Source organism: Chaetodon trifascialis, chromosome 20, assembly GCF_039877785.1.
Source record: "Chaetodon trifascialis isolate fChaTrf1 chromosome 20, fChaTrf1.hap1, whole genome shotgun sequence".
NCBI lineage: Eukaryota > Metazoa > Chordata > Actinopteri > Chaetodontiformes > Chaetodontidae > Chaetodon > Chaetodon trifascialis.
This window is the reverse complement of record NC_092075.1, coordinates 10,474,795-10,498,173: the sequence shown is the minus strand read 5'-3', so window position 1 is coordinate 10,498,173 and position 23,379 is coordinate 10,474,795. Positions and strand designations below refer to the sequence as shown.

Sequence of the window (23,379 nt, the reverse complement as noted above, 5' to 3'; positions counted from 1 at the left end):
AGGACGTTTCTCAAATAATGATGATAGGAGTGGAAATAGAATGCGTTGAAGTTCAATTTATGGGCCATATGTTGGTTCAGGCCTTGTAATTTCCCCTAAAAATGAACATCTTGGCTCACCTCAACGCTAGGTCACCTTGAAGAGGGAGACAGCTGTCTTCAATTGGTTGCTGCCTTATTATAGACTTGCATATTCTGCATGCATACGTGTGAGTATTTATGTTGGGGTATGTAAGTTTGATTCTGAAAGTATGCTGTATAAATAGGAGAGCTATGTGCTCCATGCTTTCCAGGTGTTCACCTCCTGCCTATCACTTTCACACGTGATTTTATTTCTTCTCCCCACCTCCCCACACCCTTTTGTGGCTTCTCTGCTGGCTTCTTTAAAGAGCCTCCAGGCGTGATGGTGAGACAGCATGTAAGCCGGCCCTTTGGTTTGATGTTTGTCTCATACATCTGACCAGGTGACAGGCTACAGCAGGTGGTGCTGCGTCCCTCGGGGGATTTGTGGCGGCAGCATGACTTACAGCCTCAAAATGACATGCCTCTAGAATGACAAGGCATTATTATTCATGAAACGGTCATCAGAGAAGTATGTTTCCTCTGCCCAGCGTACAAATGTGTTAATATTTCCTCAGTTTTTCTTGTGCTCTTTTTCAAAGCAGGCACTGTAACATTTAATTGCTTAGTTTAAGAAGCCACATTCACACATGTTCTGCAAGCCACGGTTTATGCACTTTGCAAATTGAAGTCCTCTTCACCAAAAGCCAGAAATAAAAGAGCAGATATTCAAACATCTGTCGTCAGCATTACACGTTAAAACTAAAAATTCAACACCAAATGAAATCCATCGATTCACCCCCAGTTTCCTTTACTGTATTTCCCAATTTGTTCAGCAGAAACACCAGACCGTAGGCCGTTTTCAGAGTTACACTCAGCTTTGATTCTACGTTTCCCCTTTTTCATGTAATTGCAACGTACTGTACGTGACATATAATGCCAGTGAGTTCAGCCTTTGATGTCGTGTTTCCATGTCAACACTCACGCTTCCTGTTGGGCAGGGCAGAGGTGATACATTTCCATGTGATCTGTGGTTTTACCTGAACCTTTGCACTGAGCCTCTCAGTCACACAGACAGATCCAGTACCGTCTGATAGCTGAATGCTCATACCAGACCAGAAAGTAAAGTGTATTCTGCAAATATGTTATACCGATTTCCTCAATCTCCAACCTAGTAAATGTAATAATGCACTAAATTTTAACATGTGACTGCACTTAACCTCAGTCTCGCTTCCAATAAATAGCTTTCAGCTTTGGTTTTTTGGGGGGGAAAGGAATTCATGGCAGGCAAGGCTTAAACTGGTGAAACTCAATAGTGCATGAAATATTTTACTGCACCAAATAGTCTTAGCCCTGTCTCACTTTTGGACCTGTCCGTCTAATTTGAATGCACACATGTGCATTCAGGATATGGTATATGTATCCATCCATGAGGTAATGTAGATGATGGCCCATGTCGCCATTGAAATGGTTGAAAATTATGGAAATGGCAGATCTGCCCTCCAATGAAAATGTTATCAAGCCCCAACCATCCAGGGTGTATCTCACCTTTGCTCTTTCCCTGTGTTGGCCCAGCAGCATCACAGTTGCCCGAGGAAAGGTCGATGCTCACTGTGTTGCATACTAGGGATTAACGGGGGTCTTAGCAAGATGTGAATGCACGCAAGATATTTTTTATCAAGGTTTCAATCTCTTAATCACCATTTGTAAACCCCGGGAATGAGTGTTGAGGATTATACAGGTACTGAGCAGGTCAGTAGACCATGTTTTATGGGGAATATCATTTATAGATAATGATTTATTTATTTTTTTTATTTTGCCTGTGTGTGAAGACGTACCATTGTTTATTCAAAAACAGGCTGGCATACATTCCCTATTGTTTTTTTCTTATTTTAGAAAATATAGTTTGTCTCAGTCTGGGTAACTTTCATCAGAGGGTTTTTTTTTTTTTTTTTACAAGCAGTAGGTTCAGTATGGGGACACTGACATAATAGGTCCAAAGTGCATCTCCAGAGTCGCTGATCTGAGATTCTTTTAAGGTAAACAAATGATTGTCAGTCTTTGTTGTGGCTTAGTGCGAGCCCTATTTCCCCATTCCAACAGCATTTAATGCTTCTGTGCTCTAAAGTCTAAAATGTTCCATGTGCTCTTTGTCAAATGACCATGGGTCCACGCTGAGGAGTGTCACAGGATTTTAACTCTCACAGAGTTTGACTTCCTGTTGTATAATAAATCCTGCAATGCACACCTCATTATAGGTTATGTCTTATGTCTTTGTTTGCCAGTTCAGTGTATCTGTCAAATAGTACTTCAGAGGATTATGTGCATGATATATTGTCCTCTCGCCGTCACCTCCATTGTAAATGGCATTACCCAGGACATTGATCCTGTTATAAAGCTGTCAACAGAGAGCTAGCAGCTTCAGAAGAGAACTGTAATAGACAGAATATAGATAGCTTCAATGTGATAAAGTTTGTCAGGTCTGGTTACATTTTGAGGAAATATTCTTAAGAGTATTTTAGACGTTAGTTGACAAATTCATGGTGCACATTGATGGAAAGCAAGCTATAGCATATCTTTAATGTAGACTCAGCAGAGGCATGTTTTTGATTGGGTTAAGCTTAATTTGCAGTTTACAGCATTCTCCCTTGAAAACAGTAATCTTTTCTTGATGCCAGTTGTTGGCTGCACAAGTGTATATTACTGTGCATGATGTGCTGTTTATTTACATTTTCCTTTTCCTGTTATTCTCTTCCTCTCCTCTGTATTCTCTCGTGTATCTGTGATGTTTGTTCTGCCTGTGTGGAGTCTGCCTCCTGTTGGATTATATGCCTGTTAATATGGGTTCATGCACAATCGAGTGTAAAGTATGTGTTCTTCTGTCTCTAGGTGAATCATGAGCAGCAGCTACACTGTCTCCCTGGCTGGCCCTGCCCCCTGGGGCTTCAGACTGCAAGGAGGAAAGGACTTCTGTCTGCCCCTCACCATCTCACGGGTGAGTGGAACACACACCACTTATGTACCCTTCACTCCACGACAATCACCTCTGAGGAATGCTGCTTATGCTCACTATGCCATTTGCCTAGTCACTGATTAAAGTACATGTGCCATTCATCACCTGTGTGACACTCATTGCTGGATTTAGACAACTTCTCTAACAGTTCACGGCCTCTGTCACTCAGTCTCCCGCCAAGGCTACAACTATTGTCATAATAATGTTACATAACTGAACCATAACCACAACATCCGCCAATTTAAAAAAAGCCTCTTTTGAATTTCTCTGATGGCCTTTCAGGATATATTTGGAGGATTAAGCCAATAGCTGTTAACGGCTGCTGTCATTTCGGTCGTTCAGATGAGTGATAGTGCGAAGTGTCCTGGCCTTTCTCCCTGGTGTTATTCCCGATGCGAGGCCCAGGAGACTATGTGTACTGGATCTGCTGTAGAAGCAGGAACCTGTCCTTAAACGGCCCATCTGACTGAAACTCTAGAAAGCCGCAGTGGTTCTGTAATAACTATTTGGAACTTTGGGCCACATACACTCAAACTGGGATTCGGCTCTGAGTGACCAGGTTCTGTTGAGGCCACAGCCGGTAGAAAGGCTGCTGGACAAGCATGTTTGTGAGAGTGGTTCAGCCTCAGCCTATACATAGTCACACTGTTTATGTTCATGTTGCAGCATAGCGTGCTTCTGTGCAAAACATTTTGATAGTTGTATAAATCAAAAGTCTGCAGTGCAGCTAACTGTTGGTTTGTCAAGTAGCAGTCTTTTTCAACCCAAGGGCATCTGAAGTGTCTCAATTATACTAACATAGCTTCATGTCAAACAGGATTAAGTGTAGGAAGCTTGTAGTCTGTGCTTTGACAACAACACTGGCTGCTGCAGAATGAGCACTGTTATCCAGATCCTGCTGCTTCCTGTTATGTAATTGTAATCTCAGTGTCATGATCAAGGTCAGTGACTGTTTATTTGTTGTTGGCTGGATCAGTAACAGAATTTTGAATGTTGCATATGGAGAGGAGGAGTGTTTTTTCTAAAGTGGAAATGTGACCGTCTGTGTTAGGACATAGTTACTCTCAGAGAACAGAAGGCCAGCATAGCTGCTCAGACTATTTTTATGCCCCTGCCACTATGATAACAATGGCACGCAGGACTTAATGTTGTCATAATGGCATGTAGCTGTCAGTAGACATGTTAACATCATATCTAAAAAAACATTAAGCGAATGAAGCACTTCCACACTTGTCACTTATTAGATTTGGGAGCACATTCATATATAAGAATATAAAAAAATAGAAAAAGCATTTTCAGACAGGAAGAGGACAACAAAATAAGCATCAAATTTCCATTTGCCTCCGTTGCCCTTGCATATTTGGCACTGGCCTATGAAAACGCAACATCTGGCCAAAATCGCCCTTCATTTTTAACAGGTCAAAGCAGTTCCACTGGATAAAGTTGTACTGACCCTAATTTCATTTTGGATTTTTACTATTTACACTTGACTTACCTTCATGAAAGGTAAGAAAGATTTTTCATTCCATACTCTGCAGTAAGCACACTGTATAAAACACACAGGACAGATGAAAAGCAGATGTGCACCTGATGCATAATTGTGATGTTCTTAGGGATGAGCCATGTCATCTTTTTACTAGAGAGTTTAAAATAAAATGAGACAGGTGAGTTGGGAAAGGTGTCAGAAAAGCCCAGCAGAAGCTTTGAGTCTGTTAAAATCACAAGTGCATGTCATATGGTAGGTATGGTTTTAAAGTATGGCTTTGATCATTTCTGCTCCATGGACCATAAAAGTGTTGAATACCTCCTGTGTCCACCAGCAGTCCTGTGCTGTTGAGTCATAAGTGGTCTGGAGCATGCCACAGCACTGCTGAGCCAGGCAACATGACTCTCACTGCTTTTCATTCCATCGCATTATTGGTTAGTATCATTCCTGTGACATATTTTCAACCCAGCGCACAACCAGTGAATGGCACCACGAACGGCTTGGATTTCTTCTCATTGTCCAGACGCCAGGAATAAGTGTCCCTTCTGTCTGTTTATCTTCCAAATCCTAATGGTCCATAAGACACAGCCAAAATAAAGCATGGTGGACATCTTTTTCCTGCAGTAAAGCAGAAAAGTTTGAATCTAATAGTCATAAGATCACTTCTCCAACTAAGTAATCTGTAATGATTAGTGTATTCTAATCTGTAACTGAGTAACTGTGTAAAGGGAGGAGTAAGTGAGTAGAAGGTACATACGTGGAAACATCTGCCAGCAGTTTAACCATTACTTCAGTTCCTTCATAAGATGAGTGAAAATTGTGTCGACCACAGGCCTATTTTAAGGTTCATTAGCAACCCACAATGCTAAATAGACTTTGCAGTAAAGAATATGTTGCTGTCACATTAAAGCTTATATTTATTTATCTTAGATGGATGAGATTGCCAGGGAATAATGATGTAATAAGTTTACATATGCTTACCATATGTAACTGATCCACAGATTACACATGGCACAGTACAGTATATAAGGCTGGTTGCTTATGAGACCACCATAGCCTGTAATCTCGATGCCTTTTTTGGGAATAGTTGGTTTTGGCCTAGCAATAACACAAAATCAAAATATGTGGTGGAGTGCATACCATAAGTCATATTGTGTGTGATATTGAGTTGGGTTTCACACTGTGAGCAGCAATGCTGACAAAATAAACGTTCAATGGTTACCATACCAGCCACCTTAAAAACAACCATAGAGATGAATTAGTCTTGTTAGACTGGATTGCATTGTATTGTATACTGTGTATACTACTGTTAAAGAGTCTGTAAATGTGGATATTTTGAGACTTAACTTTCAATAAACCAGCTGGATTTTTGAAAGTGAGACCACCCAATACCATAAGGATGACTTATGGAGGAAGGGTCCAGTTCTGTACGTTAAGCGTGCCGGTCCTGTCCCCCCAGACTCTTTCCGTCCCCGTCATCTGTAGTTCTTCCAGCTCCTTTTTAGGCATTTCTTGACATGCTTCCACATGGGAAACTCACTCTCAAAATTCAATTATTTTTGCATTGCTTATGAAACAGTGGAAAACATAACACTGGAGTAAGTGATATCTTTAATCTTCATAATCTTCATAAATTCATTGGACTAACATTATTATATAATGTTAGTCCAATAATGTTAATGTTCTTATATATAAGAAAAGGTTATCAGAGCTGAAGCTCAAGTAATAACTGAATAACAATAACTCTCACCAGTCTAAATGTCTGCTTGCTGTAGGTCACGTTGGGGTCAGTACAGTAAAATTTCCCCCTCTTTTCCCACCAACCCCTCACTTCCCCCTCTTATCTTTCCTTCTGATGTTGTTTTAGTGGCGTGTGATACTGTTAACATTGTGCAGACTAATTTTAGCTCCACGTTTGCACTCTGAATCTCCAGATTAGTTCTTCTTCAAGTACTGCTATTATTGTTAATATGGTGAAGCCACTTTCACTCGCAGAGAAGAGGAATGCGATGATGTAGCGTATGTGGGTAACCCACATCAACATGAGGGGTAAATGGTCGTCTTTGTGCATATGTATTAAGAGAAGAGGATCTGACAGAGCCAGACAGCCCTACAGTGAGAAATCCTGTGAGAAATGTGAGAAATCGTTGTTTAGCTGTTGTCTAATGGAAGCTAATTGGTTATCAAATATGTTGTTTTGCCTTGCAATATGGCCTGATGTCCCTCTGGACTTTCACTACCAATTGTCTTTTCAGTTGCTGATCAATCAGGACGCACTGAAACGATCACCATTTGGCAGCTTCACAACATTTATACGACTTGCATTTTGGATAGCAGCATTTGAGTTTTCCCACCCTGAGCGTGACGTCAGAGTAAAATGGACACTGTGTGAATATGGTTTATTGTATGTTTGTCATTGATTTACATTTAATACAGAAAGAAGCTTGTATCATGTGTGGAGCTTATTGGATAAAGTATCATCTGGCCTGCTCTGTCGGACATTGAGCCATAAGTTTTGGTCCTGCTCAGGTCCAGAAAAAATAAAATCAAGCAGTGAAAAAATCCCTGTGGCATTTCAGAAAATCATTGAGACAGATAGCTTGTGATCTGTGCTGCAGAGCTGCCAAACAGTTTGTGTGTATTTCTTGATCTGTCTCTTGTATTAAAATCCCTTGAGCATTTTTACATGGAAACTGGAATTTGATAGAAACCAGTTATGTTTATCCAATATTTTACAGCTTTCTGTGTATGGACTTCACAAGGCATATTTAATAATCTGTGATTCCATGCAGGGTGCTAAAGATGCGTTCAGATTGCATATGGGTTTAGTAAAAAAACTGTTATCTGCAGTATGTGTTTGATCCCAGTGTGATCTCCCTTCGGTCTGTCTAGAGTTGTATCGAGGACATCTGCTTTCAATTTCTCCAATCTTATATGGCAGAGCTATAAAGAATAACCAAGCTGTCACTTGATTGTGATTTAAATCACTCATGCTTTTTTTTTTTTTTTTATTAAAAGATATTCAAAGGAGCAATCCACTAAATTCAGAGATGCAATAGGCCACTGCACGTGGTGGTTGCAGCTTAGACTCCAACCCATGATTATCGCTGTTTTTTTAAGGTCTGCTGCATTTAAGGCGTCATCACCACTGATAGTCACAGTCACGGTGATAACAGCATTGAAAAGTACAGTACTTTGGACAGCTCTCTGGATTGAGTTGCAATATAAATGCAGTCCATTTAACAGTAACCATTGTCATTGAAAGTAAAAATTACCTTCACGGTAATGCAAAATATGTGTTGGTATTGGGGTGGCTGTCTAAGTTATGTTGTTGTAGCTTTCACAAACCTATGCGTTCATGTTGCAGCTTTTGGAAAGCAGAGAAACTGTATATTATGCTAACAGGAGGTGAACTTGTCTTTTTGTGTCAGCCTGTTCATTCATAAATTATATAGCCTGAACATTTTGCCATCCAAACAGTAGGTGAAACCTAACGATGGTCATGCTCTGTGGCCAAATCTAAAGAGGTCCGCTTCAAACCCAGGAGAGTCCGATGAATCATGGATGGAAGTGGAAACCAGCGCTTGGTGGCTAAAAGCCTTTTCATATCATCTGCCTCAGCAGTGCTAGTCAGCCCGGGTTTGTTTCTGACCTGACTAAAGAGCATTCAGTATTCAGCGCCGGATTGGTACTGCTTTGTGTTGTTTTGTTTGCGTCGTCATGGCGATTTGAGTAAGAGCTCGTATGTAGGTCTGCCTGGCATCTCGTGTTTTCCAGCAGCCTGATTGATGTAGTAAGAGACTGGGGTCAAACCATGACAACCGCGGGGCTACCTCTGTTCAAGTGGCCTTAATTGCGATGTTTGGCTTGGAGGAAAAAAGAGATCTTGCTGTTTAGTCCCCTCCCAACCGCTGTAGGGTACATTGCTGTTCTTCTCATATCTCCGCCTCATTACAGTTTGAACAGTTCGTGCGAGGCATTGCAGGTGTGCAAGCATAAAAAAGAGAAGACTTCTCTTGGCAATAAAGCGTACTTCATGGCGTCTGCTGTGCTAGCGCAGCAGGTTTGCTGTGTGCTGTCTTGTCTTGTGTCCTCTTGATAGATTCTTCTCAGAGATCCAGCAGGGTGATGTATTTCTTGATGAGTTTTGCAGGTTGAATGCATACAGGAACCACTGTCCTGCCTCCTGGATGGGGAACGTGATACTGTGTGATGAGCTTCAAAATTCAGAGACAACATTTTGAAATCATGAGTCAAAAGTTGTTCCTGTTATTATTGCTGCACAAAGCTTGGGCGTGTTTAACACTAACACATTACTGATGGACCATTGTTTATCCATGTTAAAACATGTACAAATTTAATGCTTGCACCTTATTTCCCACACGTTTTAACCTGCTAACCAGTTCTCAACAGAGTATCTTGCAGGTCACAAAGTTATTTCTCTACTGATTTGTTTTTCTGAAAAATGCCAATTTAGTATCAGAATGTTTGGAAGACGTGACAAATAGGTCTAATATTTACTTATTTTCACTATTGGGGCAAGAGAGTCGGTCACAATCTGTGCTCACATTCACCTCTCCCATTGAAGTGAATAATCTCCTAAAGGGCAAGGAAAGCCATGTGACACAGACTCAGGAAATGACTGTAAGTGTGCTGTCTGCTCTCTGAACCGTCTCTGGTTAAGAGTAAGTCAAACTGCTTTAGCTTTGTGTGTTTGTGATGGCATAATGTTAGGCCCAAGTCTTTTCCATATAAGGTCCTCTGTCTAAGTCTACCCTACACAGACATGACATGCATCTCACAGGCCTTCAGTCCTCACCACAAGGCGCTTCCTGTAACATGGCTTCTGAAATTTCAAATGACCACAGCCTTCATCCTTACTCCATAATTTCACAGAAGGCGGGTAGTTACACCAGCATGGAAGACGATTAGCATCCCACAAGTGCTGAAGTGTTATCTTAAATGTGTTACCTTACCTTAGATGTGGCTGGTTTTAATGGAAGTGCTGGAAATAGAAGCAGTATTCTCCCAGAAAGAGTTTTGTGTGAAAAAAAAATGTTTGTTGTTATGCTATAACTGTAAATCAGTTGCATTGATCTGTTTAGTAAAGAATTCTAGTGTATTAAGAGATTTGGCAGCAGCTTAGGTTGTCTGGAGAGGCGGTGTATTTCATGAATTCAGCCGTATCAGCTACTTAACAAAGCTGCTTTCACTTTGTTGGTTTAACCAATAATGAATCTTAGAGAACCCTTTATTTGTGTTATGTATTAATTTATTGCCTTATTATGGATAAGTTTAAGGCTAAGTAAACATCTAAATCTTCAGAATGAACCGGATTTTTATTTTTTTTAATCATTTGCTTTTATGGCTATATTTGATTATGCTTGAATAACAAATGGAAGACACATGGAAGGAATGGACTGCTAATTTTTCTAGGCTCCTGCGCCACTTCTTATGTGTTTTTATAGTTAGCCTTGTGCAAAATCCCTTTCAATTTCTTTTCATCTCTTTACAATGAGGGGAAGATGGCGTTCTTCCACAAAGGCATTTGTAGCAACAATAAATTAAGGGTCTTTTTAGCTGGTAATGTCATAATCTCCAGTGTCCTATAGGATTTAACTATAAGCCCCGAGATAGATCTGCCAAGTATTGTGTAATATTCTGTAAGCTACATTTGAAGGAGCAGAGGCACTTACATGTGTAGTGTGGAACAGCTAGTCATTACCAGTGACTGCACAGCAGTAAAACCAACAGTGTGGAGAGGACCACATCAGCACAGCAGCTACACCATTATGTAGCTGGAATCCCATTCATGTAAACGCAGTTGGAAAGACACTTCATTCATTTGGAAACATCCTTCTAATCTGCCAAACTAACACACAGCCCCAGCTCGTAACCTTTTTACTCTCCGAATTAAAGTTCAGTTTACACCGTGTGAAACTGCCCTGGATCACTCTTTTTTTTTTCTTATTTGACCTTGCAGGGTTTAAAATAGTAATGCGTGTTTTGCAAATTTTGATTAAGTGCATAACTGGCACAGTGTGATGTGGTTGATTTGTTGCTGAGACATCCTGCTCTCTTGAGAGAGTAGCACAGCCAAAGTTCCAGTTCATTACTTATCTGCTCTCTGTCACGAGTGCTTCAGACCTCTCTTGATTTATATTTATAGACTGTGAATGCCAGGGATTCTTACTGTAACATGTATTTGTTTTGTATCCATGTGAGAAAGACAGTGTTTGACTGAAGGAGGTTTGGGTCTATAAAGCGCTCTCTGTTCGCACAGACTGAAGCATTAAACCCTGTTAGCCACACATTAAAAAAGTCCTCTCTTCACGTCTTAAAAGAGTACATGTTTGAGGAATTACCATATATAGAGCTGTATACTATTCTTTCTCACATCCCTACAAGGAGATAACTTCAGATTTCTTTTTCACTCCCTCTCCTCCTGTCGAACAAACAGAAACACTCACACAAAGGTGCACAGACAGGGAGACATGGGGAGACTGAGAGAAAAAGAATCCATGTCCCAGGGATGAGTTCATTCAACAACCCTTCAGCAGCTTTTTTTTTTTTTTTTCTGCCATTGACCTCTGGAGCTGTCTAGCAGAGTTCGGCAGAGCCAGCAGATGCCAGTGATCTCTGAATAGCGCTCTCTTTATTAGCCCGTGCGCCGAAGAGCAATGAGTTGTTTTATTGAAAGCAAATGAGTCAGGGCAGACTCGGTAAACGCTGGCAGGTGTGTCTGTGAGTCTGTGCCGGACATCGAGTCAAGTGAGTCAGTTGAAGCTGTGTTCATGCGTGCGTAGTGAGTACCCTGCCTCTTTTGTGAGTAACACTTAGCATGTGGCTGCTCTATGGGTTTCCATGACGTTGGTATGCATACATCAGCCTCAGCTATGTGCTCCACACGTCCCGCTACTGATCTACTTGATAATGACATGAGGAAAGCACGGCTCCAGAGAGAATGTGTCGGTCACTGTCACTTCCTCATTCTTTCCCTCCCAGCCTCCCTCCCTCCCACCCTTTTGCTGTTTTATTATGAGGGTTAACACAATGGCACATTCTTTATGTCTCATTGGCTCCTTTATAAAATTACGGGAAAGCCTGCTTAGTGTTACCTAATGTGAGTGCATTCTTTAGCAGTGGACAGAGGGGACGTCTTGGTTTGTGTTTAGCTGTCTAAATCAGAGCTGGCTCATATAAACAGCTGCTCTCAAGTTTGCGACTGAAGATGACTGCATCTTCATTACACTTCTCAGTCTCTCTCAGCACATTCATGGGCCTCACTTAGACTAGAATGTGCTTCCCATGTTCATCTTTTGCTTAAATGTTTGAGGCTTCAGGTGACGTGAGCGCTGCTCTTTCATGCAGCTGAGACATGAAGATGATCGTGACAAAGCCTGCACGAGATAATAAGGACGCAGTGTTCTTTTTTTGTTCCTGAGTTTGCAGCCAGCAATGCTGTACAGGTGTGTTGCGAGTGTGTGGAGTGATTGATGAGGTGTGCACAGCCTTGTGTAATCAGTGCTCAATCACCACACCTGGAAGGGAGTCATCTCATCGTCATGGTTTTATTGCGTTACTCGCTGTGCGTTAAATGCGAGTCTCAGCGTGGTGAAAACAATACAAGATCTGATAAACCTCAGCCCCACCTCACTCTCTCTGGTGAACCAGCAGTTATAGAGCTTTAAGCTCTTAAGCCTTTGCTACCATACATGGAAGCTATGAAGTATTAAATGCATGGATATTCTATAAATATTTAATTAGCTTTTCCTCACTTTGCCCATATTACATGTTTATTTTACACATAGAGGGTTTGAAATACAGCATGTTCTTCGTATATAAGAACAGCATTCATTTGTGTGGTCAGATGGACTAGAGGTAAAGCCAAATACATTAAAATCATGAAGGAGGAGCTGCTCCAGAGAACATGAGCTGCCCACCTTTCAGCCCCACAATAACAAAGCAGAGCAACAAAAACCCTGGAGTGGATTCAGGCCTCTGAATGTCCCTCAGAGATCCAACAACAGCAAAATGCTGAGGGGAGAACTGAAGATGAGGCATTCAGTCTGCATTTTGCTCTGACAGAGCTTGAGATGATCAACAAGGGAGAATTTAAGAGTCGTACGTTTCCCAAATGCAGATTTGCAAAGCTGGGAGAGGCACAACCAACCCCACCTGATGCCGTATTCATTGGCGGTGGTGCTCTTTCCAAGTACGGCATCTAAGTATGTGTGTAAATTAAAAATTCAGTTTTTTAGCTTTTAATAAATCTCTAAATCTTGACTGAAATTCACGCTTTGGTAGTCGTCATTGTGGGAATGTTTCGGCTCTTTTAAATGGCAGATTGCTTTGGTGGCGGGGCCATGAATGTTGTGATGTTGTGAAGAGATAAGATCATCATCTGACAAAAGTTACATAAGAAAGGAAACGGAAAGGAGAGCACAATTCTTGGTGATTACAAGAAGTAAATAAATCCAATATACATACACAACATTTTCTCTTTTCATTTTGTTTGAAACTACTGGTGCAAACCCTAATGTTCCAAATGTTAACACAGCGTAATCTTAACACAAGAGGCAGAGTTGATGTCAATTGTCAATACTCTTCTCTGTTTGGAGCAAATATGTGCACAATGAGCTTCTTTTTCATTTTTTTTTTTTGTATGTGTGTCATTGTAGCTCACTGATGGAGGCAAGGCGGCCAAAGCCAAGATGAGTGTTGGAGACATCATTCTGTCCATTAATGGCATCTCCACAGACAGCATGAATCACCTAGAGGCCCAGAACAAGATTAAGGCCTGCACAGGCAATCTCAGCCTCACTCTACAGAGGTAACATGCACACACAGCACATGGACTGCTTTTCACGGGGTACTGAACACACAAAATGATCTTTGATCAACAATAGAAAACTTGATTGCCATTTGGTTTCAGTTTGCTTTTTCATTATTTGAAACAAATGAACTCATGTTGTGCTCCAAGTGTTTCTGTCACAGCACACGCTATGCCACAGAGGTCCCGTAAGGAGTTCAGGAACATTAAAAAGATGGAATTTAGCTTGATGTTTCTTGCACGATAGCATTGGTTTACATGTCTTGTCATTGGCATTAAAATTAGAGGACAGGGGGTGGCTAGCATGACATTGGATTTATAATGATTCTCTTAATTTTATTGAGGGCATTTCAATGGAACGGAATGGTGTAGCATCACATTTTAGACCACATTAAAAACATTCAATGCAAATCAGTAGAACTGAGGGTTAAGCCTTCTGGTCTTTGACTTATTCAAACTTCAGTTCCTCCTCAGAAAGATGGAATAAAGAACCTTTTGATTATGTGATGTTACAGAGAAGCTGTCAATTAATGGTTTAGACATGTCCTTCCTGGCTGTGTAGTGTATGCTGCAGAATCTGTAAAAGTCTGCAGCTTAGTTTTGGTTTGAGCATGCTGAGTTCATCAACGGATCCTCTGCTTCTCCCATTAGACAAAAGGAAGAGCCTGGTATTCTGGGGCCCTTGAGTGTGTTAAAGCTCTAGTGCAGTATTAGGAGCACTTTCAATGAAATCCCTCTGTTCCTTAATATGTGCTTCAAAGAAAAGAAAACAGGGATTCAACTGAGGTCCACCAGGAAAAGGTTTCAGTCCAAACAGCGTTTATAGTCCATTTACAAGAAGGCCAAAGTGTCACTCAAAGGGACACCTTCAGTTGGTTTAGTAATACAAAGAAATGGCTCAAATTTAAAACTACTTTTCACCGGCACCGCTCAAGTTCACCCAGTTCAGATGGAGAAGTGTTTTATGTTACCTTGAAGAAGATGAATCAAAACAAAAGAGCCTCTCTGATGGTTTTTAGCCAAGAGCTTTGGCCAAGCACAGTCCATTTTCTGCAGTCAAGTGTGAAGGAGAGTAGCTTTAGTGTGACACAAACAAATGGAAGCGAAGCACGCACACTTCCCAAACTGTAAAACATGTTGACAGAAAAAGTCAAAGCCTGGTTTGCATGTCCTGTCATTCCACCACCACTTCAAAGCCAGAGAGGGCCTCTGCGCTTTAATCGTGGGAAAATAGTCCTAAAATAGCCCTGTCCCACAGCTGCATGTAATCTGCTGTGGGTAATGGATGCACAATGAAACATCAAACATTCGGGCCTCACAGAATATGTAAACTACAACTAAAATCACCCGCTAAACAACAAAGGTTTCTTCGGTACAAATGATACATGATTGTTGTTTGTTTCATTTCTGGCTGCGTTTTTCGAGGAAGGCTTGCATGTTTAATATTCCATGTCACAGAAAGATGAATTTTAGAGCCACACATTGCGAGGCCTATTTTGAATGAAGCGTCTGTCATTATATTTAAAGTCATCACCCTTAAAAAAGAGAGAGAAAAAAAAAAATCCTTGAACAAAATCCTCAATTTGAATAAAGTGATTCATGGGAATAAATCAGTCATTAAAAAAATTTAAATCAACATTCTTTGGTGAATATAACATCCATAGAAATAATAGAGACCACATGAGTCAGAAACAATTCTCCACAGCCTCCACTGGGATCTAATTCTATAATTAGTGTAATACTAATAATATTCATGGAGCCTAATCTGGGTTTAAGCAGAATGAATAGAATGAAAGAAATTGTTAACTTTTCACTTGGGACTTGAAAATTAAGTATATGATATCAGTGCAAAGAAGCTTGAAGAAAGTGGGATTAAACGTCTCAGTGACCTTTATGCTGTTGTCCTTTCATGTACCAAAAGCTCAGTGTAACGTACTATATGCAGCCCTATAAGAAGACTGCGTAACTACAAGAAATCTCTCTGATATGCATCACTTTCTCCATCCATGTTCTCACATTTGATTTACGGTTTTGATGATCACTGATAAGACTGTCGGGGTCATAATAACATTCCAAGAGTGCCAAGAGATGATTAATGTGACTACAGTTTAGTACCAACATGGCACTTTGTCATTGTTCACATTCTCAGAGCACTTCCTCAAAAAGACACTTGTGCATCCAATCCAAGTCTATATGTGCTTTAATCAAACCCGAATTACTCATTAAATAACATTTAAGTAGTTATAAAAATAATGGCTATAAAATGACTGTCACACACTTTCACGTGTCTTGTTTCCAATAGTTAGAAATGTTGTAACGCACAGAAAAACCCCGCATCAAATTAACACAATTAAAGTATTGCATATTTTGCAGTGTTCTGTATATTGTCTTGCCAAAAAGGAACTCACCGTCATTGATGCCAGTGTGTTTATTTCCCTGTTGCTAGGTGCTTTATTCTGTTAATTCTCGTTATGCATCCATCGGGGAAAATTGTTTTCATCAGGGAGAGGAAATGGACTTTGGGTTTAATAGTACTCTCCTCATCCTGTTGCTCCACCATATAGTAAATCATAACAGAACTGTCAAGATGAGTCTGAATGAACAAGGAGCTGTTCTGTGTTGTGTGACAGAGGGAGAAACCAGGTTTCGCTTTCCAAGACTGTGGTCTCAGGAAAGAAGGCAAAGCAGTGTCCGCTAGCACTCACTAGCTCTAGCTAATATGGTTGTTTTCCTATCTTCCATCCTTTGGATATTTGCTTACATGGATATGACAAGCAGTAATCAGTGGATTTTACGGGTACTTGTTGTTCCACTGTGATGTGAGTCTTGTTGCTGAGCAGCAAAGAGTCCATTACACCAGGCAGCCGTGGGAAGTATCTTCAGGAAAGTATGATAATTAGTGTTTATTTATTGTCATTGAAATATGCAGCATAACACAACGAAACACCACTCCCCAGAGGCTGTGGCTGCCTGCACCTGGTTTCAAAACCTCAAAGATAATACAGATCAGCACTGCTGGCTTTGCGATCCAACTATTTTCTGATGTTTTACGCACGTATTCATGTCAGCTCCCTTAGTGCAAGATTGTTTCAGATTTTTGTCTATTTCCCACTTTGCGTGCGGATATTTGTGTGCCTGTTTCTGGGGGAACAGGACAGTGTGGAGCTTTTGGTAGTTGTTAACTGTTCACGAACTCAAAAACATTCTCCAGATGAAAAGTGGAAACACCTAGACCTTCAGGATATCCTCTTACTCTAGCTACCCTCTTCCTCTTTTGATTACACAACCTCCTTTGTTCTAACTTTAAATTTGATTTACCAAAACCTCCAGTATGTGATATCGATATTGTTCCTTTTCCCCCACAGGCCACTTACTATATCTAGATACAAGTCAGCTCGGCGGCTGTGGGTTGAATCTATATACATTCTCATACATTGCCAATGTACACCCAACAAGTCTTATGGAATGGTTATAACAGGGTGAAGAAGAGGACAGTCCAATGCGGCCCATAGCCCCCACTGACTCCTGGCTGCCTCAGCCAGATGTGGTGTGGTGGTCGGAAGAAAAGTCAGAAAGGATGGAGGCTCTCTTGGACCTGCATTAAAAAAGATGCATTAACTAGAGTTGCAGTTTATTTTGTTGTGGTCGCTGTGTCCAGAGATCTGACCTTAAGGAGAACTCCTTCATTCCCCTGCTTTATTCTTCAATCTGGTCTCAATGTGGGTTGGATCGCTAAATGCAATTAAATGCAATCTGAATTTTTTTTGTTTAGTCCTGTGGTCAACTATCATTCTGCTATTTGCTTGCCAAGGCAAGCACACATGACCAGAGAGTCATCACTCACACAGCAAAGTGCCATAGAGAGGACGTTACAGGGAAATGAATGTTATGAATGCCTTCCATCACTACAATGCATGTGACTGCTGATATGGGCAAGTACACGGGGTTCCTGCTTGACACGTGTGCACTGGCAATAACCATGTTAGCGAAGTGTCCAGGCAACTGACAGCAGCAGCAGGCTGTCCAGTTCCATGTTAATAAGCTTTAGCTCTGGAAATAGCAGTCACGTTTCTGTCATTGTTAGGGCTGCCACAGTTTTAAATCTCCGTCCCCGACTCTCTGTAAAGAACTGCCCTTGTGTGCACTACTCAACAGCACAAAATTCCCTCTTCCAAGATGTTCATTCATGGTGAAATATGAGGGAGCATTGAGAAGAGGGGGAGCATGGAGAGACAGGATGTGCCAGACACAAGCTGTGAGTTTTGCCACTGAGCGGATAGGCTGGCTGCACAGAAAAACAGAAATACAGAAAGAAAGTTCTTTTCCACACCCGCTAATTCCACATCCCTCTGTTGGAGTTTTTTTTTGTTTTGCTTTCCTCTGTTTTTTTTTCTCCTTGTTTTCCTTCTTTTCCATGCTTTGGTTCAAATTTTCATGCGGCGGTAAATCTGAGAAAACAGATAGTGTTTGCCAGGTTTCCCACAGAGTTTTAACATTTATCACACAAGTTAAATGTAAGAGGCCAGATCTTGTTCAACAAGGTCTTGGAATAATGTAACCTGTGCATGACATGCAGAGCATATGTGAAATCTACTCGTCTCTATCCTCCCACATGTCGTACAGTATCTGTACTGTGTTCTCGCTCCAGGCCTGCTTTAATATGGTGAGAAACTATGTGTGAAAATGAAGTGAAAACAACACATGGAAAATGAAAGGCTTCTCTTATTTGTGCAGTTGTCCCTCTATGTTAAAAGATGAATATGTGAGTCTATAAGCTGCTAAGACGTATACGTGTGTGGTGAGAAAGCTGTGTCTATTAGCCTCTCCATCATTCAGTCAAATGCCATATGCCAGACTATTTCTCTTGGCCGTCAAAGAGACAGGAGCAGGGTGGAAATACGTCAGTCTGCTTTGCCCTCAGGCTTATTCCTCCGGTTAACCTCCTCATTCTCTTATTCTGGAGCTGTATATGTGTGACTGTGTGGACATGTATTACACATGTTGTGGGGACGTGAATCTGTTTCCTCAGTCACATCATGGGGACTCACTTTCCTTATGGGGACACGTCCTCATAATGTAAATCAGGAAGACATTAGACTTGGGTTAAGGTTATGTTTAGGTCTAGGTTTAGGTTTAGGTTAGGTTTAAACGGATATGATGTAAGGGGTTAGAGCTAGGCAAGTAGTGGTTATGGTTGTATAATGTCCCCAGAAATGACCAATGTCAGCATATGTGTGTGTGAGGTTATGTATTACTTAATGGGGACATTGGGACTTGCTTTACTTATGGGTCCCCAGAATGTAAATCATTAAATTTTAGAGATGAGACTTGAGTTAAGTTTAGGTTTAGTTTTGGGTTAGGATTAGGGTAAGTCTCCAGGAAATGAATGTAAGTCTATGTAGTGTCCCCAAAAGTGATGGAAACAGGATATTGTGTGTGCATGTGTCCATGTTGACAAAAGCCAAATGTTTTTTTTTTCCATCCAAGTACACTGTTGCTGTCAAGATAACCTGTTTAGTTGTATCTTGCACTCATTTATTAGCTTTTTTTAAAATTATATATTCTATAAATTTGATCCATAAATACATCTTGTAGATATCAGCATCTGTAATCTAATAAAGCGAGACATCCTTATTAGATTTAGAAGAACCAACTGAAGTGTGCTCTCGGCTGAGCAAAGCCATGACTGCATCCTCAACAGGGCCACAGATTCTCTGTATTATGAACACATGGAGTAGCACAAACTGTGGTATTTTGACATACAGGGAAAGCTGTCTGATACACCAAATAAATTGCAAATATAGATCAGAAATGCCTCTGCCTTATATCTTTTGTATTTATGGCTTAGTTTAGTTCATCTAACATGAGAGAAAACCCATAAAATATCACATTTTGTGATGAATACATATCCACTGTAACACAGAGGATAGTACAATTAAGTGTAAAATATTACACGTCATGTTTTCTTCATGTTCTTTGTTTGAGAGAAACTGACAATGTATAATGTATAAATAAGAATACGTAACATACTTTCTTAACACATATTTTTTTTAAACATTTTGAGAATCTAGCCTTTAATTGTAAACCACAGATAGCATGCTGCACATATACCATCCAAAATCATTAAACAGAAGCCATCTCCAGACTGAAAAGTAGAAAAATAGTTGACATAACACCAAGAAGACACCTTACATCACAATGACAGACCAGTTGGAGTCATGATACTATTCAGTTACACTGAGATTCAACATCAAAAAGTAAATATATGCTTGTGACCCACAGACTCACCCGGTGTTTGTCTTTTTTTGTCATATCGGAACAAAAGCAGGTCTGGCAGGGCAGGGAGCAGGACAGCACAGAGGGGCTGAGCTGAGCAGATGTTCACAGGACCACCCTAGCAAGTGTTTATTCAGTTTGCACTGGGAAAAGACAGATAGAGGCCGAATCCGCCCAACCACCTCACTCCGGGCCACTGATGGCAGATACACAGTGCCTCATTGTGGACTGGGTCCTATTTGTAATGGAATGTACTGTTTGATCTTTAGACCTTTAACCGTTTTCCTTGGCACATCGTGCTGTTTCTCCATAAGTAGGTCCAATAATACAAGTACATTGGAAAATAAGCATACTCTATATTAACTGCTAAGTGGAAACTGTAAATGCAAGTATGGGCACAGATGACATCAACATCTGGTCGGAGGGTGAGGCTCTTTAATAACGTGCTGCAAGCCTCAGTTGTTGCGCCTCTGCTCAGTCAGAAAGGAAGTACGTGAGAGTTTGTTGACTGTTTTCCTAATATGGCAGAGAAAGGAAGGACGTCAGTGGACATACCGTAGCGCCTGGTCCGGAACCAGCCTTGCTGACTCACTCTTTTTGTTTTTTTGTTTTATGAGGAATTAGGGACACCCTGTCTGCATATTTGGACCAAATATAGGACAGATTGTTAACAAAGGCATCTGTCTGCATTTCAGCTCTAGTGTCTCACTAATGGCGATAAGTTCCCTAACAGGAGCTTACATGCGCCTTGTGTGACATGATGGGGGGTGTACGATGTGTTGCAGTTCTGATATTCATTAATACACAATACATCCTAATACTTGAGTTTTCCAAATTTTGATATTGTGTTAGACCTGCTTGCAAGTATTAATAATGAAACAAAAGGAGGAGATGAACAGTTTGTTGGACATTTGCCGGTTTCTATCCCGGACATCTCAAGAGAAGAGACAAACAGACCACCCCCCGCCCCTCCCATAGGTGATAAAACTGTGGCAGCTGCTTCAATCATAAGTATAAATCAGTCGTACGCCAAACTTCAACACCAGTCTACATGTGGACACACAGCCTGAAGTACAGCGTGTTCACACAAACTGGTGGTTTTTACATGTTTTAGCACCTTGACGTAAAATCACATATGATTATTGTTAGCCATTTTCCAAAGCATAAAGCTGTGAATATTTCCTTCAGTTCAGGCTGCCATTTGCTTCCATACTTCAGCTAGCAATAAAAGTCAATCTCCAGAACCTGAACCTTGCATGAGATAGGTAATGTGTCATTTAGAATTCTCCTTTTTGGGATGTTTTAATGATGATATGACATCAAAGATACAATTATGTCGCTCTGACAAATCATAAATTGAGTCTCATATTAGTTAGCACACCCAGTCCTTTAATGTTCAGAAATGTAACTTTATTGCAACATTATGAATGGCTGCTATAAGGATGTGTGTGTTTTTCTTTCTGTCTTCACAGACCCTCCAGTACCCCTAACAATGGAGTGCCAAAGGTATGAAGTAAAATATTCACACAAATTCCTGAATTCCTTTTGTTTACTAATATTATACCAGTTTATTAAAAAGTGAGCATGCGTGTTGTGCCCTTCTGAGATTATGTCTAAACACAGATTGGCTTGGCATGCATAGCTGATCGCAGAGGCCACATGTAATAGCACCTCTTAAATTTGTATGGCACAGGCATGACTTTCATTCATCCAGCAGTGTGAAATCACTGTTGATTTGGATATGGTTGTGGTGCAGTGCTTTTAGGAATGCTGGTTTACATGCATGAGTTGATTGTAGATTTTTTTTTTTTTTTTTTTGTATGTGCATGCTGTGTGTCTCCACCTTCATCCAGGACGAACCTCAAGAAATCATTAAGCCTGTTCCAATCACTCACTCCGCCCCAAGCACCACATTCACCAAGCCGTCGAGTCAGACTGGTCCTGCATACAACAAGACAGCCCGGCCTTTTGGGGGCAGCGGTGTGGTCACATCTTCTTCCTCCCCAGATGCCCCTAAAGTAGCTACCATTCCCTCTGCATCATCCGCTTTCACGCCAGCTGCCCCTTCTCAACCACCCCAGCCACCATTTCCGCTGAAGTCGAGCCCCGCCGCCCCAGACTCAGCTCCAGCCAACTCGGTTCCCAGGCCCGGCCCTGGTCGCTCCACCTTCACCTCCCCCTATGCATCTTCCTCCTCATCTAACTCCTCCTCTCCAGCCAGAGTGACAGCCCCCTCCTCCCATCCTAATGTCCCACAGCCCTCCGTCTATAACACACCTATCAACCTCTACTCCAACACCAATGCCTGTGAGGTGGCTATGGGACAGAGGCGAGGTCTTCTGGAGAGCCAGGGACTGTCAGAGCACTTCAATGGGTACGTACCATTCATCAAACCCAGTTACCATATGTTTTCTCTTACACTGCCCCTTTTTAATCTGAAGAGTGAAACTGAAGTCATACATATATGTTCAAACTCACTATTTATGTTGGCTTGAGTGCAAAATGTTATTGAATGACTTAGTAATACATGCACGCTGTGTGCTTTAGTCGGCAGGTCCAGAAGGAGTTGTGGTTCACAGAGGCCACAGATTAGAGGACATTTTTGTTATGCAGTCTACCTGAAGAAATATATTACAGAAAATATCCCGATATATTACAGAAAATATCCACTGGTATTACCTCATGCCTATAAATATGTGTTTCATTTGAAAAGCTAACACTGGAGCAGCCCATCACCTATGTTTTCACACAGCTGTGTGTAAGGAAAATCCAAAGCATGCTGCACATCTTGTTCAAATCTTCCACAGGGCAACTGGAAAGGAGTCTAGACAACATGCTAACCGATGCTACTGCCTTACTATCTATAATTGACAGTGGGGTTTGCAGGTCTGCCAAACACACAGTCTGCCCAACAGACACTGCTGGTGTAACACTTGTTTCTAATTAGCCAGAATCCTGGCAGCTCTGTGCTTTTAGGGATCGGGGACAGAGCTAAGTTTGGCTGGACCGGGCTTCATCCGCAGGGTTTGACTCACTGGTTGGGTTACGGTAGACTGAGCTAGGTTTAAGTGATTTGCCACTCATTCTTTCTTCCCTGTCACCTGAAAAAATAGGTCACAGAAATCTGTTTTTAAGTGGCTTCACACTTAAATACATCTGGGAAACCTACTGATATCTGTGTGTGCTTCACAGGGTTAGCAGTAGTGGGAACAGCCTCTTCAGGAATGTTGTTGTTATAAAATGAAGAGTCATTGTCAGGCACAACTTAACTGTGTCTTCTCTTCAATCTCTCTGTTGCCTGAAACCTTGGACTGTCCGCTTATAGAGGTGGAGTGTACTGCAGCATGTGTGTGTTTGTGTCCTGACCTGCATGCTTTGTTTGTGGTTTCTGTGGTTTTCTTTATGCACATTCTCTCAGAAGGGCCTTTCATTAAAAGGACATGTGTTTTGGGACCGTGGTCTGTTCCTAAAACTGGTCTATTCATGCTCCATCTTGGCTTCAATCCTTTTCCATTTACCCCTTCTTTGCCCACAGGAGGAAGAAGAGACAGACACCAAGTTAGTGCTGTGAATGATAATATATGTGCTGCAGAAGCTTTCTAACCATGTGGAATGTGATTATAGCCTTCACATCTCTCTGGTTTATGATCACCAAAGGCATGCTTGCACCTCTTTGAGCTAACTCTGACAAACCTCACATTCATGCTCATCC

The 23,379-nt window shown here is 41.2% G+C and overlaps 1 protein-coding gene across 1 annotated transcript in view; it reads left to right on the top strand.

The window, feature by feature from the left end:
* pdlim5b (PDZ and LIM domain 5b) overlaps positions 1-23,379 on the top strand; it is a 35,738-nt gene that overhangs the window by 2,085 nt on the left and 10,274 nt on the right. The window contains exons 2-5 of the mRNA XM_070989458.1: positions 2,949-3,054; positions 13,240-13,391; positions 21,140-21,173; positions 21,521-22,041. Of these exons, the coding sequence (XP_070845559.1) occupies positions 2,956-3,054; positions 13,240-13,391; positions 21,140-21,173; positions 21,521-22,041 (806 nt within the window). The 5' untranslated portion in view covers positions 2,949-2,955. The remainder of the gene's footprint in view (positions 1-2,948; positions 3,055-13,239; positions 13,392-21,139; positions 21,174-21,520; positions 22,042-23,379) is intronic.